This window comes from Microchirus variegatus, assembly GCF_963457635.1.
Source record: "Microchirus variegatus genome assembly, chromosome: 12".
In the NCBI taxonomy this organism is placed as follows: domain Eukaryota; kingdom Metazoa; phylum Chordata; class Actinopteri; order Pleuronectiformes; family Soleidae; genus Microchirus; species Microchirus variegatus.
In genome coordinates, this window is record NC_139813.1 from 15,575,743 (window position 1) to 15,592,927 (window position 17,185).

Genomic DNA, 17,185 nt, shown 5'->3' on the forward strand with positions numbered 1-17,185 from the left:
GCTCATTCTAATGGCACAAAAAGCAATGATTATACACTTGTTGAGTCACTCTTGTTGGAAGGATAAGACATTTTTGCTAATAAATAGGGATGGGAATTGATGTCGGTCAGTATCGGTATTGGTCCGATACCGGTCAAAATCACTGGATCGGATCTAAGACACAGACAAATAAAAAAAGTAAAATCCAATATTGCTGAGTCATGTTTGGGCTTTTTATTTCTTATTTTTTGGGAAAACAATATTTGTTACCCAGTTGGACAATTATGTCTTTGAAATGACTCAGCACAAAATTGTGTTGTTAACAGCTTCATAGTTCATAAATGGTCTAAAATGACTGCTGCAGACTAATATCGGTATCGGTAGATAAGACACTGAATCTTTATTCCGGTGAATCAGGACGAGTTACAGTTTTCAGCGTGGGAGAGAACTTACTTTTTCCCCCCTCGCTCTCTCTCTGCTGCAGCCTGTGGAAAGCAGATCGAGCATAATGGTTAATTTATGAAAGCGACTCCAAGTCACGAGCAGGCTGCTTTATGCGCCGAAAGCCGGTGAGAGAAGACAGCGGGTGTGAAATGCATCACGGAGAGCAACCTTTGCACAACTCAACAGATTGTTAATGCAGTCAGAGAGACACGTGGTGTCAAATATTTGGGGAATAGCTCTCCCAGAGATGGGTTCACCTTCGGAATCTGCAGTCAGCCTGTTCCTGCAAGAGCAGACTTAACCTTGGTGCGACAGTGTGAGCTGTGACCCGGGAGCTTCCGAGCAAACAAGTCGAGCCGGAGGACAGTGGAAATCAATTGTGTTTGGTTTAAGAGGCAGGTCAGAGGCCAAAGGCAAAAGTAGAAAGTTGTAAAATCCTCATCCTCATTTGCATTTCAACTTATTTGACTGTTCAGCGCTTTTGTTGCTCTTTCTTTGGCCCATAAAGCATAAACATTTTCATTGCCACACTGTGATTTGACTGTTTGACCGTATTTGACTGAGAATCCCTCATATACAGAAGAGACGACAAAGAAAAGATTCATATTAATTGTAATCTTAGATGCTGCACTACATTTTGCCAAAATCAGGGGCTAATTTCTTTCTTTGCAATAAAACTGAAAGATATTGGCAAAGTTTTCTGGGTAAATATTTAATTGCAAGTGCAAATAACTTGGCTTCATAAAGGATCTTTGTTAGTCTCAGGCGATTTCTGATTATTCTGGGTAAATGTGTAATTAGGTGTTTTAAAAACACAAAGCCCTGCATCTCATGTCAGTTGTCAAACTAGCTGAGTTTTCGGCGTGTATATGACACTTCGCTGAAGAGAATCCATAATTTATTGACTTTTAGATCATTCTGGCGAATCTCTGAAACATTTAAGAAACTTTGCCATTAATTATTTATCGGCTGCATTTGAATTAACAAGAGCAGCAGAGAATCTTTGCTGCCTTTAGGGAGATCACAGAATAATTGATGTGCTCTCTCTCTCTCTCTATATATATATATATATTTTATGTGAGCGAGGAGCTCAGTTACGTAAGAGTAATACTGCTGCCAGATAATGTAAAAGCTCTCAGGACCCATAACTTTTACGGAAAAACTAGTTTTATTTTTTTGTCTTTCTTTACTTTCCTTTCTTGATTGGCTGAAGCAAACGACTTAAATGCCTAAAAAATACTTTATTCTTACTCGCAAGAGCGCGTCGTACGATCAAATCAATACACTCTTCAAACTAAATGTAAGTGTAAAATTGAATAAATACATGAATTAAAGTGCTGGCAGCATCAGTACTACAACACCAAGTCCAGCCCCAAAAGACTGATTTTGCACATGTTGCATAAAAAAACCTTTAAATATTATTTATATTGCACATCATATATTGTTGTAACTCATTTATATCTTGTAATATTTTGCTGCACTGCTATCCTTTGTGCTACTGGGTCAATTTGAATTCCCCCCATGAGGGATTAATAAAAGTACATCTTATTCTTAGGAGTAAATACGCACTTTTCCCCCCACATTCTGTTTGAAAATTGCAGTGCTTATCTCAGGTTTAGCGCAGCTGGGTTGCAAAGCTGAGTTCACCAATCACTGTTCCATCACTGCTGAGTCACTGTTGATTGGGCCTCTGACTGATCCTGATTACAGTGAATACTGCACAGTCATTTAATCTCCTTTTTTTTTTTTCAGGAGAGCTGCATTCATCTCCACATGACACAGAAGCAAACTGGCTCTGTGTCTCGCTGTGTTTCATTTCTGCCAAATGAAACACAGAACAACTGCAGTATAGTCATATAAAGAGTTACAAATATTATCCCAGAGTGTTTTTTTGTCCCCCCTATATTTTATTTTGCAAATGCTAACAGGGGAGAAATAATGTTTAACAGGAATAGTAGCAGATTACGCAGATCCAAAGACTATTTGTCATCATAATTTGATTTTGTTTATGGTTGAATTCATCATACGATCAGTTTGTTTTGGTGAAATGAAAAAGTTACTTTCTGCACCTTAATATTCTTCTAGTCTTAATATTTCATATATATTATCCAATATGAAGTTATTTTGGTTGCCACATTTATTGCACATGAGGTGCATGGGTTCATAAAAGGCTGGTGATTCAGCCCTTTTGGAGGGTTCCACCAAGAACCCTTTTAAAACCCTTTATTCCGGGAAATGGGTTTTAAAGGGTTCTCTGGATCAAAATGGTTCTTACTGGAACCAATAGTGTTACCAAGATCCCAGAAGCAAATGATTCCAGGTAGAACCTCAGCCCTCGTAGAAGGACCCTTTTGGAACCCTTATTTCTAAGAGTGTAGAGACAGATTTAGGGGGTCTCTACTCGTTTAACCTCACATGGACAAAGAATAGAGAGAAAGGGTCAAAGGTAGATTAAAGGAGCAAGAGAGAGAGAGAGAGGAGGATCCACCATCGACTGCAGTGGAGAAATAAGTGAGTGAGTAAAAATGGGGAGGGCAGAGTGATGATGAGGGACAGTGAGGGAGCCAGAGAAAGGAAGAGAGAGAGATGGAAGGAGAGGAGAAGAAGGGAGGAGGGAGGCTGAATCTGCTCTGCAGAGCCTCTCATTGATAAAGTAGTGCTGGTGTGAGCCACAGGACTGCAGCTGGACACATCACACACACACTTTCTCTGTGTTTGTTTACAGGTTGACACCATTAGGCAGCTGCAACAGTGGCATCCACTCACAGTGCACTCCAAACAGCTGCGCTAATGACTACCCCCCACCACACACACACACACACACACACACACACACACACACACACATGCAACAATCTTAGAGTGACTTGCTCTTATTGACCCGGACAACAACAACAACAGGAACAACAACTTCTCCAGACTTCTTCCTCGCCTCTGTTTTGATCATGTGGACGATGTTTCAGTGAAAGCGTGGGCGGTGACACCTGTAACTGAGGAGCGACGGCTGGCGCATCTGATCCGGGATCAGTTTTTTCGGAGGAGGATAAAAAAAAAACATTCTGCAGCAGCGAGCGGCGGAACCGACCACCTCACCGGCATAAAGGTACAGATGGAAGAAAGCATGTGTGCATGTATAGTTTTGCATACACCTTTGCCAGCTCCTGAGACACACTGTGCCTCCAGGAATCTGCTTACTCATGTATAGATACACTTGCACATGCACCAAAGTGTTTACAGAGAGTGAAAACAGAGCTGTTTCCTGCATCTTCACAGCAACAGGAGCAGCCAACTTTCCCCCATCATCATCCTCCTCCTACTCTCTCTGTGTGTGCATATTTTAATGTGCACCTTATATTTATATCCTGACACCTAGTTGTTAATCTCATTCTTATTGCAGCATCCTGCCTCTCTCCCTCATATGTTGGTCCATCTGTCTCCTCCACCTCCACCTCCTCTTGCTCTCTTCCTCGCATCCTCTTTTTTTTTGTTGCCTCACAGAAGCTCTCTCTCTCTCTCTCCCTCTCTCTCTCACACACTCATTCGCTGTCCCGCACTCATCTTCTGCGATAGCTGCAACGCTGTCCTCATGCCTTATTAGACAGCTCTCTCCCTCTCTCTGTCTCATATTTATTATCCCTGCCAGGCTGTCCGTCACCCTGGGATCTACAGAGGCAAACGGGGTGCCGGTGTCGGCCATGAAGCTGGTGAACGGGGGAGGAGGAGGAGGAGGTGGCGGAGGAGGTGGAGGAGGTGGAGAGAAGACTGCCTTTTCCTTCAAGAAGTGCTCAGCTTTCCAGTTTGTCAAGAGAAAGGTAAGTTTGAACCACACACACACACACACACACACACACACACACACACACACACACACACACACACACACACACACACACACACACACACACACACACACACACACACACACACACACACACACACACACACACTGCATTGACTTCCTTTCATTTGGACAGAGCTCAAAACAAAGCATCATCCCTTATCTTAATCATAACCAGTTCATGCCTTGCCCTAACCTTACCCTAAGCACAAATCACAATTTAAATCTGAGCCCTAAACTCAACCAGTTGCTCAGAAATGAGCTTCTGCCTCATTAGGACCAGTTTTTGGTCTCCATGAGGACTTCCGGTCAGTAAAAGAATAAACAAACATGCACATGCACGCACAAAGAAAGTGTTCCCCTGTCTTTTTCTCAGTGTGCATGTGTGTGTGTGTGTGTGTGTGTGTGTGTGTGTGCCAGGGATGATGTCATCGTGGAAGCTGCGCTAAACCAGCTGCAAGACTTGGCTCCCTGCATGCATGCGTATCCGAGCACGTTTGTTGTCTAAAACACCAGAACCAGCATCGCAGAACCCACAAGTGTCTGTTCTGTAGAAACCGGGTGACATCACTTGAAGTTGAGCATCAACTCGGCCCCATTCTTGCTTCAACCGCTGTCATTTCCTGGGGAAGTGGTAGTGGTTTGCATTCAGTTGCTTCCTCGGTTTGGTGTGTTTGTTTGTTAATGGATGACAATACACCGTATATAGTGGTTAATAAAATTAGCTAGGAGTAGTAAAAAGGTATTTGCGATCAAACTATTTGTCAATAGTTCAGCTGCAAGAGGTTTCAAAGGAACTTTATCAAAATTCACGACAGCAAAATCGTACATGTAATATTGCAATTTATTTATACAACACTATGTGACTGAAGAGTTGCGGTCAAATTACAAAACTCCACACACCGCAGGATTCGCTGGTAAAGAGGCACGGCGCGTTGTTGATGATCACATTACGTCTCTGACTGTGAGCCTTCGGGCTGTTTTTTAGGCAAAGAAAGAAACTCATTAAGACGTATTATTATCGACTCACTCACTTTCTAACAACCTATCAAGGCTGCAGTGAGACATGTTTTCTGTTCACAAAGAAAGGGCATCGGATTCCCTGCTTTTTTTTAAACGAGACATAGGAATAAAAGGATGGTTTGTCAGATGTTTGTCAGCCGAGCAACTCGAGGTTGTCTAGATTATCATCTATTACTCCACGTAAAAACAATATGTGGTTTTCCAGATGTTTTAAGGGTTTTAAGTGTGTTAATGTGCAGTGTCTTGAGACATACTGTATATTATTTGGAGAAGAGGAACAAGTGTCTTTTTGAGTCATTCGTGTAGATGGTGTGAGAAAGAGAGTGTTGGACGTGTGAGCTTCAGTGTCATTTTGATAAACATTATACCTTGTACAGCTTGTGGAGAAGTGGTGGATTGATGCGTTCACTCACTAATCACCACATTCGCTCAGAGGATTTACCAGAACTTTATTATTTTGTTTACACACAGGGACAGTGTCATAAAATAAGCACAGGTTCAACTTGACAACACGTATTTGTCCTTGAGAATGGGATAAACATTTTTTTAAATAAAAGTCATTTTTAGTACTTGAAAAACACTTGTGGGAACCTGCACAAATGAGTTCCCAAACCACTAAATAAAGTGAGTTGAATTGAAGTGATATTATTCTAATGTACTGTAAATATTTCCTCATAATCACCATATGTTGTTCTTCACACTGTGGTTGTCTGAGGTACTGTGTTAATCACAGATGGTGTACAGTATGGTGTGGATCTACTCGATGACTCAAATGGTGAAGATGGACAGATTGTGAACACCCACACACACACAGGCAGCACATTCATTTCACCCTTCCATAAATCGGGGGTTTCTCCGGCTTCTTGTCAATCAAACAGTTGCGCTGCTGTCAGCTTGATGAGTGAGCGGTGTTGGGAGATGGGCAGCAACGTCAATGACAACTGCTCATACCAGTAAAAGGTCAAAAATGTACTATTTTCGCGATATATGGGAAACAGAGTTTCATTTCACGGGTGTAAACAACAAGTACCCGCATCAGCTGTGGTACAGTGAAATGAGGGCATATAATAATTCAAAAAATCTAATCCAAAATCTATCTATCTATCTATCTATCTATCTATCTATCTATCTATCTATCTATCTATCGATCGATCGATCGATCGATCGATCGATCGATCGATCTATCTATCTATCTATCTATCTATCTATCTATCTATCTATCTATCTATCTATCTATCTATCTATCTATCTATCTATCTATCTATCTATCTATCTATCTATCTATCTATCTATCTATCTATCTATCTATCTATCTAAGCTTGTTTTGGTGATTTAGCCGTCTATCTAAGCTAGTTGGTGAATTATATATTGTATCTAAGCTAGTTAGCAAACTATCTATCTATCTATCTATCTATCTATCTATCTATCTATCTATCTATCTATCTATCTATCTATCTATCTATCTATCTATCTATCTATCTATCTATCTATCTATCTATCTAAGCTTGTTTTGGCGATTTAGCCGTCTATCTAAGCTAGTTGGTGAATTATATATTGTATCTAAGCTAGTTAGCAAACTATCTATCTATCTATCTATCTATCTATCTATCTATCTATCTATCTATCTATCTATCTATCTATCTATCTATCTATCTATCTATCTATCTATCTATCTATCTATCTATCTATCTATCTATCTAAGCTTGTTTTGGCGATTTAGCCGTCTATCTAAGCTAGTTGGTGAATTATATATTGTATCTAAGCTAGTTAGCAAACTATCTATCTATCTATCTATCTATCTATCTATCTATCTATCTATCTATCTATCTATCTATCTATCTATCTATCTATCTATCTATCTATCTATCTATCTAAGCTTGTTTTGGTGATTTAGCCGTCTATCTAAGCTAGTTGGTGAATTATATATTGTATCTAAGCTAGTTAGCAAACTATCTATCTATCTATCTATCTATCTATCTATCTATCTATCTATCTATCTATCTATCTATCTATCTATCTATCTATCTATCTATCTATCTATCTATCTATCTATCTATCTATCTATCTATCTATCTATCTATCTAAGCTTGTTTTGGCGATTTTGCCGTCTTTCTAAGCTAGTTTGCGAATTATATATTGTATCTAAGCTAGTTAGCGATCTATCTATCTATCTATCTATCTATCTATCTATCTATCTATCTATCTATCTATCTATCTATCTATCTATCTATCTATCTATCTATCTATCTATCTAAGCTTGTTTTGGCGATTTAGCCGTCTATCTAAGCTAGTTGGTGAATTATATATTGTATCTAAGCTAGTTAGCAAACTATCTATCTATCTATCTATCTATCTATCTATCTATCTATCTATCTATCTATCTATCTATCTATCTATCTATCTATCTATCTATCTATCTATCTATCTATCTATCTATCTATCTATCTAAGCTTGTTTTGGCGATTTTGCCGTCTTTCTAAGCTAGTTTGCGAATTATATATTGTATCTAAGCTAGTTAGCGATCTATCTATCTATCTATCTATCTATCTATCTATCTATCTATCTATCTATCTATCTATCTATCTATCTATCTATCTATCTATCTATCTATCTATCTATCTATCTATCTATCTATCTATCTATCTATCTAAGCTTGTTTTGGCGATTTAGCCGTCTATCTAAGCTAGTTGGTGAATTATATATTGTATCTAAGCTAGTTAGCAAACTATCTATCTATCTATCTATCTATCTATCTATCTATCTATCTATCTATCTATCTATCTATCTATCTATCTATCTATCTATCTATCTATCTAAGCTTGTTTTGGCGATTTTGCCGTCTTTCTAAGCTAGTTTGCGAATTATATATTGTATCTAAGCTAGTTAGCGATCTATCTATCTATCTATCTATCTATCTATCTATCTATCTATCTATCTATCTATCTATCTATCTATCTATCTATCTATCTATCTATCTATCTATCTATCTATCTATCTATCTATCTATCTATCTAAGCTTGTTTTGGCGATTTAGCCGTCTATCTAAGCTAGTTGGTGAATTATATATTGTATCTAAGCTAGTTAGCAAACTATCTATCTATCTATCTATCTATCTATCTATCTATCTATCTATCTATCTATCTATCTATCTATCTATCTATCTATCTATCTATCTATCTATCTATCTATCTATCTATCTATCTATCTATCTATCTATCTATCTAAGCTTGTTTTGGCGATTTTGCTGTCTTTCTAAGCTAGTTTGCGAATTATATATTGTATCTAAGCTAGTTAGCGATCTATCTATCTATCTATCTATCTATCTATCTATCTATCTATCTATCTATCTATCTATCTATCTATCTATCTATCTATCTATCTATCTATCTAAGCTTGTTTTGGCGATTTAGCCGTCTATCTAAGCTAGTTGGTGAATTATATATTGTATCTAAGCTAGTTAGCAAACTATCTATCTATCTATCTATCTATCTATCTATCTATCTATCTATCTATCTATCTATCTATCTATCTATCTATCTATCTATCTATCTATCTATCTATCTATCTATCTATCTATCTATCTATCTATCTATCTATCTATCAATCTATCTATCTATCTATCTATCTATCTATCTATCTAAGCTTGTTTTGGCGATTTAGCCGTCTATCTAAGCTAGTTGGTGAATTATATATTGTATCTAAGCTAGTTAGCAAACTATCTATCTATCTATCTATCTATCTATCTATCTATCTATCTATCTATCTATCTATCTATCTATCTATCTATCTATCTATCTATCTATCTAAGCTTGTTTTGGCGATTTTGCCGTCTTTCTAAGCTAGTTTGCGAATTATATATTGTATCTAAGCTAGTTAGCGATCTATCTATCTATCTATCTATCTATCTATCTATCTATCTATCTATCTATCTATCTATCTATCTATCTATCTATCTATCTATCTATCTATCTATCTATCTATCTATCTAAGCTTGTTTTGGCGATTTAGCCGTCTATCTAAGCTAGTTGGTGAATTATATATTGTATCTAAGCTAGTTAGCAAACTATTTATCTATCTATCTATCTATCTATCTATCTATCTATCTATCTATCTATCTATCTATCTATCTATCTATCTATCTATCTATCTATCTATCTATCTATCTATCTATCTATCTATCTATCTATCTATCTATCTATCTATCTATCTATCTATCTAAGCTTGTTTTGGCGATTTTGCCGTCTTTCTAAGCTAGTTTGCGAATTATATATTGTATCTAAGCTAGTTAGCGATCTATCTATCTATCTATCTATCTATCTATCTATCTATCTATCTATCTATCTATCTATCTATCTATCTATCTATCTATCTATCTATCTATCTATCTATCTAAGCTTGTTTTGGCGATTTAGCCGTCTATCTAAGCTAGTTGGTGAATTATATATTGTATCTAAGCTAGTTAGCAAACTATCTATCTATCTATCTATCTATCTATCTATCTATCTATCTATCTATCTATCTATCTATCTATCTATCTATCTATCTATCTATCTATCTATCTATCTATCTATCTATCTAAGCTTGTTTTGGCGATTTTGCCGTCTTTCTAAGCTAGTTTGCGAATTATATATTGTATCTAAGCTAGTTAGCGATCTATCTATCTATCTATCTATCTATCTATCTATCTATCTATCTATCTATCTATCTATCTATCTATCTATCTATCTATCTATCTATCTATCTATCTATCTATCTATCTATCTATCTATCTATCTATCTATCTATCTATCTATCTATCCCTCCCAAAAGAGAAGCACACATACTTCAGTAAATCAGAGTAAATAGCTGCTGATGCTGCTGCTGTTTGAGGTTTATTTGTCCCTCTATTTGTGTCTAAATCAGTCTAATCACATAATGGGCAGAGCAGGGGTCCAGGCTGAGCTCTGTATCATATAAATGAGTAAGGGAAATGACGGAAGGAAGTATAAAATCAATGGCTCGGCGAGTGTGTTTGTTTTCGTCTGGGTATTGAGACCGCGCGTATCGGATTAGAAGCAACACATGAATAATTGCAAATGAAAACAGTGAACGTGTCGTGAGCCTCAAACTCGGTGCAGACCTTGTTAAATTGAATCACCGGTGTATAAGTGTAAGCTCTGCCTGGAATTTTAAAGTGGGTCAAAAGAAAAAAGACGGCATATTGCTGCTGCTGCTGCTGCTGCTGCTGCGAGCACAACATGACTGTTGTGCGGGAGGTGAATAAGTGTGAAGCCTCAGACGACACCTGTCATCAGAGTCATCGCTCGGGCGACATGAGTAAGACAGGATGACAGCGCACTGTTTGATCTAGCATCACAAATTTGCTTTGCTCTTATTTGATATAATGTCAATCACACGTGCACTCAGTTCATGTTGACTGGGAATAAACGTGTTTTCCTTTTTTTTTATGTGTGTGTGTATAGTGGCAGGTTAGGTGCTGTTTTGACCTGCTGGAGCATTTTGGAGCTGTTTTTCAGTAGATGGGACAGGCTGTGACATGTTGTCAGGATACACTTTGACTTACTTTCTCTGTCTGTGTGTACATGTCTTTAAGAGGTTTTTCACAACTTTAAAGCACTTGTTGAAGGTCAGGGTTAGAAATAACTTTAGTCACGGTAAGGGACTACAGAATTATGTCTCTGTGTGAGACCAGTGTGTGTGTGTGTGTGTGTCATAGCTGTCTGGACTACTGTCCCATGGTGTGTGTTTGTTAAATTCCCATCTTGCACAGCAGGATAGATTTCCACAAAGGGCCTCTTATGAAAATGTGTCTCTCTCCCCCTGTCGCTCTCCTGTGTGTGTGTGTGTGTGTGTGTCTCCTCTCCATTTTCACCACCTCTAACCCAAAAAACCCTCTCTCTCTCACACACACACACACACACACACACAAACACACACACACACACATACCTGCTATCTGTTATCGTGACTAAAGAGAATAGGGAGTGACGGGAAGTCTGAGTCACGGGAGCAGCGATATGTCCACACGTCAGGGCTTTTGCGTGCATCTACTTGTGTCTGTGTTTACACATTTAAACTCCACAACTCCACACCTGTTAGTAACAAGATCATAGAATTGGTTACTGTGTGATGATCAACAATATTATTATCAAATATATTGATCAACCTTTGGAGAATGGTGTTGAAAAGACTTTGGTTTCTGACTTCAGCTTATTTGCCATCAGCATTTTACTGTGTCACAGTGTGTGTGCACATACATTGTGTGTCATTCCAGTGTGTGTTCCTTCCTCTGATTTGTGTGCTCAAAGTGTCAAAGCGCAGATGCAGTGTGTGGCTCTTTGAAGTACTTGTGTGTGTGTGTGTCATTTGGGCTGACAGGCATTGGGGGATAACAAAAATCCGCCTCCTTCTCTGATCAAAGGTCGCAGATGGCACGCTTGACAGCTTACTGTATGCGCTTGTGAGTGTGCATTTGTGTGTGATCATGAATAGATGCATGTGCATGAGAAGTCAGGAAACAAAGCAGAGATGAGATCAAACCTTTTTTTTTTAACTTTTATTATCGTTTTTGACTTCCCATGAAGGTACGAAGATGGATGCGGAACCCCAAGGTGAGCGTGGAGAAAGCCCAGGGGAAAGGCCTCCTCTATACATGTCCAAAGTGCCCGCTGGCTGAGGACCTGTGGTACACACACATCCCATCGCCATATGGCTGCTGTCACTACGCTGGCCAGCAGGGCGGCCAATACTACCACCACGAGCCGTGCTCGCCGTGTCCGGCCATCGGCCAAACAGGCGGCCATGATAAAAACAAGGGCTGTAAGGTAAAGAGTGTGTGTCAATGACTACTGTGTGTTTGTGTCACTGCTCCTTCATACACTCTTATAAAGAAATACAAGTGCAAGTAGTAGAAGTACAACCATATAAGGTTCTTCGGCTTGTCCTCATAGGAGAACCCTTTTTGGCTCCAGGTAGAATCTTTCTATAAAGGTTCCACCTGAAACCCTTTTGGAGGGTTCCACCAAGAACCCTTTTAAAATCCTTTATTCAGGAAAGTGGTTTTAAAGGGTTCTCTGGATCAAAATGGTTCTTACTGGTACCATTAGTGTTACCAAGAACCCTTGAAAAACCCTTTCTTCGGGAAAGGGTTTTTCAGAAGGAAATGATTCCAGGTAGAACCTCAGCCCTTGTAGAAGAACCCTTTTGGAACCCTTATTTTCAAGAGTGTATCTTCAACAGGCAAAGTGCCTTCAAGCAGTTTCAGTCAGAAACTAAAAACTTTGTTATGAAGACGAATGCTTGTGAGATGCATACTCATACTCGTAACTTTAAGAATTACTGCCTCGTCTTTGAGCCTAGTAGTTATTTTACAGACATTTACTCCCCAAACCTGGCTGTCTCCATGACGACAGCAGTTTTATTTTCATTTTTCAGACCAAGCATTTAGTTTAGGTTAACTGACAATTCTAGCAACATAATCCTATTTGAATCAGTTCATATTTTTTCAGAATAAAAGCCCTGGACTCGATATGAAATTATCAAGATAAGCAAATCATTTAAGATCAGATTTAATTCATGATCATCTGCCGGGGACCGATATTGGTGCCGGCAGGCCAGTTTTGGCCCACGGGCCACCTATTGCTAACCACTGTTGTATAACCTAATGCTTGATATGTCACCTCAATCACACAACTGTGAATTCATATGCAATGAATCATCACATAACAGGTTAACCACCACCAATGATAAGTAAATCTCCTTACTATTTTCTTCTATAGTAAAAAATACAAATCTTAGTGATGAATGAAAACTTATTGAGGAGAATATGACGTGTTTCATACACTCCATTTCCTTCTGATAAATCCTTTCCCGAAGAAAGGCTTTTTCAAGGGTTCTTGGTAACACTAATGGTTCCAGTAAGAACCATTTTGATCCAGAGAACCCTTTAAAACCCATTTCCAGAATAAAGGGTTTTAAAAGGGTCCTCATAGGAGAATCTTTTTATATTTTACACCTGGAGCCAAAAAGGGTTCTTCTATGAGGACAAGCCAAAGAACCTTACATGGGTCTACTTAGCACTTTTATTTCTAAGAGTGTATTGTGTACCATACAGAGTAGGAGGCCGCCTCCCTCATCCCGCCCTCCCTTCACCACTGGTGAATCTACTAACACACTCCATAACAACACTTAAGTCATTCCACAGACCTCCCTCTGTTTACCCATTAGTGCTCACTGAAGAAAAATAAATTAGGTGCAAACATGACTCCAGACACTGTCTCTCTCCTCTCTCTGAGCCGTTGCTCACTTTTATTACGTAACATAAACAGCAAAAGCCTCCGGGGCTGTTTTCAAAGACCCTCGCTGTGCCGCTCACCATGGGATCGCATGGTGTTTCTGCAATTAGAGAAGGAGGCGGATCATCATCAATTGTTGAGTTGATTTTTATAACTTGGACATGGAAGTCAGGTCTCGTAGATGTACACACACAGTCAACCTGGTCGTCCTTGGTTATGCAACTGCAATAGCTGTCCCACTCCTGATCAATCATCAATTGATTGTCACGGCTTGTATGTGTGTGTGTGTGTGTGTGTGTGTGTGTGTGTGTGTGTGTGTGTGTGTGTGTGTGTGTGTGTGTGTGTGTGTGTGTGTGTGTGTGTGTGTTTTGTGTGTGTTTGTTTACCCAGTCCCAATCTGGCTTCAGGAGCGAATGAGTCATCACCATCCCAGCAATACAATGCCTCACCGTAGCGATGTGTGTTTGCATGTGAGCGTGTGTGTGTGTGTGTGTGTGTGTGTGCACTGAGACAACAACAACAACACTGAGCTGTGTAGGAATATGAAGCAGACAGGACAGAGTAGTTTCTCATTACTCCAGTCTTTTCCCAGCAGCCCTTCACTTTTTATTCCATTTTGTTCTCATTTTGGTCTCTGGTTTTGCTTCCAGGCTCACTCTCTCCATCAATTCCACCTCTTGCCCTCATGACCAATAGATCTGTTTCTAATGCCTCATTGGAGAGGACCTTTGCGTGTGTGTGTGTGTGTAGTGAAATAATGGACATTGTGGTGCGGTGGGAGCAGACTTGGTTGTTTAAAGAGGTGGGGGATTAGCGCTGAGTCATAGTTCTAATGCTGCAGTGTGAGCGGATGTCAATAAAAAATCCACTGTGGAGTTCAACAGGTTTTTAACCTGCAGTACGTGTCCATATCTCACACGTGAGCCGAACTCGATCACTGCACCGAAAACCTTATCATGGGCTGAAATACAAATTCTTCCCGTATTTGATTTTTTTTTTAGTGTTGCTAAATATTCCATGACAAAGTTCACCACTGCTCCCCACATCGTGTGCCATATCTTGGCACACAATGTGTCCAAACACTGCACAACTCGGGAGCCACAGCGACGATTTGTTATGCCCTCGGCGAGCGTGACGCTTGTTCGGCAAGTGGAGCAGTAACAGAAACATTTTACCCTCACACACCAAAGACGGGACAAAGACATGCAAATGAGCATCACTGTGAAATCTGTCAGCCCATCAAAGGGAAAACCACATCAAAAGAAAAAAAGACACTGTCTAGCTCTTTATATTCTTTAAATCCATATAAATCCACATTTCAGAGCTGCAATGCTGTTTTACATACAGTTAGCTTTTAAAAATCACCTTCAATAATATATTTAAATGCTCTTTGTACTCAATAAAATGCTTGTTTGTTGATTGAAAGCTGGAATACAAACATCTTCAGGACAGAGAGGATCAGTCACTTAATCAAGAAGTGAGCTGAAGCTCATGACATACTTTCAAACACAGACAGATCTGAAAGCTTGGGGATGTTTGGCATCTTCTCACGTTTCTCTTTAGTGTCCTGTTTTTTGTGTTGTTTTTAGTGTTTAGATGTATATGCGACCTTGCCTTAAGTGCCCCTGTGTTATTGTTGAGTATTCCGCTTCGGAACTGCTTACTGTAGCTCTTCCACATTTACACCCACTGTAACCAGCAGCTTTTTGTGAGCAACTGTTAATCTGTACTTGGCAGCAAAAAAAGGCTGTTGCAGTTGTTTGCTGCCAGAGGAGCTGCATCTTAAACCAGAAACCCGAACCATAAATAATATATGAAGTCTGCACTATTTGAATTAATATTAGGAGATCTGTCTTACACACTTGTGTGTTGTCGTCCCCCTCACCTCATCCCAACCCTCCAAAAAAAAAAAAACCCTGACAGATTGCTTTCCTCCACTGCCTGATTAAAAATCTATCACAGCACCTTTCTTTCTTTTGCTCAACCTTGACCCAGTGTTTTGCATATCCTGCACCCTGGTGCCAAGCCTTTTCAGAGGCCAAACCTGTATTTACTGACTTTTATGGCACTGATCTATTATATTATGAAAAGGGTGTATTACATTAATGTCACCTGCATTGTTTTTTTCATGGGTACATGATGTCGGAGGACATCGCGAACCAGGGAAGGATTGGTTTCACTGTTAGGCCGAGGACAAAAATGGGCGTTTTTGTATTTAAAAAAACAAAAAAACATACGCAGAATAAAGAAAATAATAGCTGGATTTGAGAAATGGAGAAGTGATTGTGCTGGGGATGAGGGAATAAACAGAGGGAGAGAAAAAGAGAGAGAGATGTGAAGAGCTGAGAGGACAGTTTTATTAGAAGATAGAGGTGATGAGGTGAGAGCATCTGCCCTGGTGTCTGCGCGTGGACAGAAATCAAAGCATATAAATCCTCTTGATAAGGACGTCCTGTACTATAACATGTACCCACCAGCAGATTCTCCCCCTCTCTCTTACACACACACACACTTCTTACCCCATTCCAGTACTTTCCTCGACTTAATCAGAATTTAAAGTTTGCTGACTTCTCATTGTCCTGCCATACTATCGCTCTTTTACCCACAATCACACATCTCACAAACCACAGCAAAGTAAATAGTCTGTTCATGAAGTTACCAAATGGACGACGAGTGCTTTATTTTACATATGACGCCACACAACGTCCTGATAGCTGCGGTGCTTTTTCTGCAGCCTTGATTTCTGCACCATACTATATATTGCTACATCCATGAGGGTTTGTCGTCTATCACAATGCCAATGACATATAAAAAACAATCACACCTACAGACAATTTAATCCAATGTTCTTGGACTGTGGGAAAAAACCCACTCAGATGCAAACTCAGAACTGCCTTGCTGTGGGGGTGACATTGCAAACTGCCCCTTCACTGTGCTGTTATTAAGAAAGAAAAAAAAAGAAAAAACATGAACTTCTTAAAGAAACTCTGTGGTCCCTTAAATGTGAAGCAACACTGGTTTAACTTTCTATCACCACCACCACCACCCTTATTAAAATAGCCTACTGTTTGGTGGTTTGGAAGATATAAACAAAGGTTTAGAGCAGTAAACAGCACGTCATGTGAGATTTACAGTGATTTTCTTTGGACTTCTCACTCTTAATGGGTTGTTACTGCTTTTTTTTTCTTTTTTCTTTTTTCTTTTTTTTAACTAATCCAGTGATATTTAATTTGGCAGAGATGTTATTTATCCAGGCTTGGGACCAGCATGACTGGATGTAGCCTCACTGTGAATGGGGTCAATTTAAAGGTTCCAATTAAGCCAATCAATGGGGAGCAATGGGGATGGGGCACCTTGCTGAGAGGTACTGCCACCATGTTCCCTTGTTCCCTGCTGCCCTGGTTACAGTGAAGAAGTGCGAATCTCACAGAATCTTAACTTTAGTTGAGATTTGGTTGAACTATGACTCAGGAGAAGAAGGACATTTGGCGGTGAGGTAAGTGTGTGTGTGTGTGTGTCAGAGGCGGCGCTCAAACTCTACCTGCTGACCATGGTGATTAAATGGCTAAATTAGCTGATCAATACAATTATTAACTTTATTATTGTT

At 39.3% G+C, this 17,185-nt stretch overlaps 1 protein-coding gene across 1 annotated transcript in view; it reads left to right on the forward strand.

Moving 5' to 3' along the window:
- Positions 1 to 4,118: 4,118 nt before the first annotated feature.
- The window catches only part of sgk1 (serum/glucocorticoid regulated kinase 1), a gene marked incomplete at both ends in the record, with an annotated part of 69,686 nt that continues 56,619 nt past the window's right edge, over positions 4,119 to 17,185 (forward strand). The window contains 2 exons of the mRNA XM_083898722.1: positions 4,119 to 4,235; positions 11,869 to 12,108. Coding sequence (XP_083754848.1) covers positions 4,119 to 4,235; positions 11,869 to 12,108 — 357 coding nt within the window. The remainder of the gene's footprint in view (positions 4,236 to 11,868; positions 12,109 to 17,185) is intronic.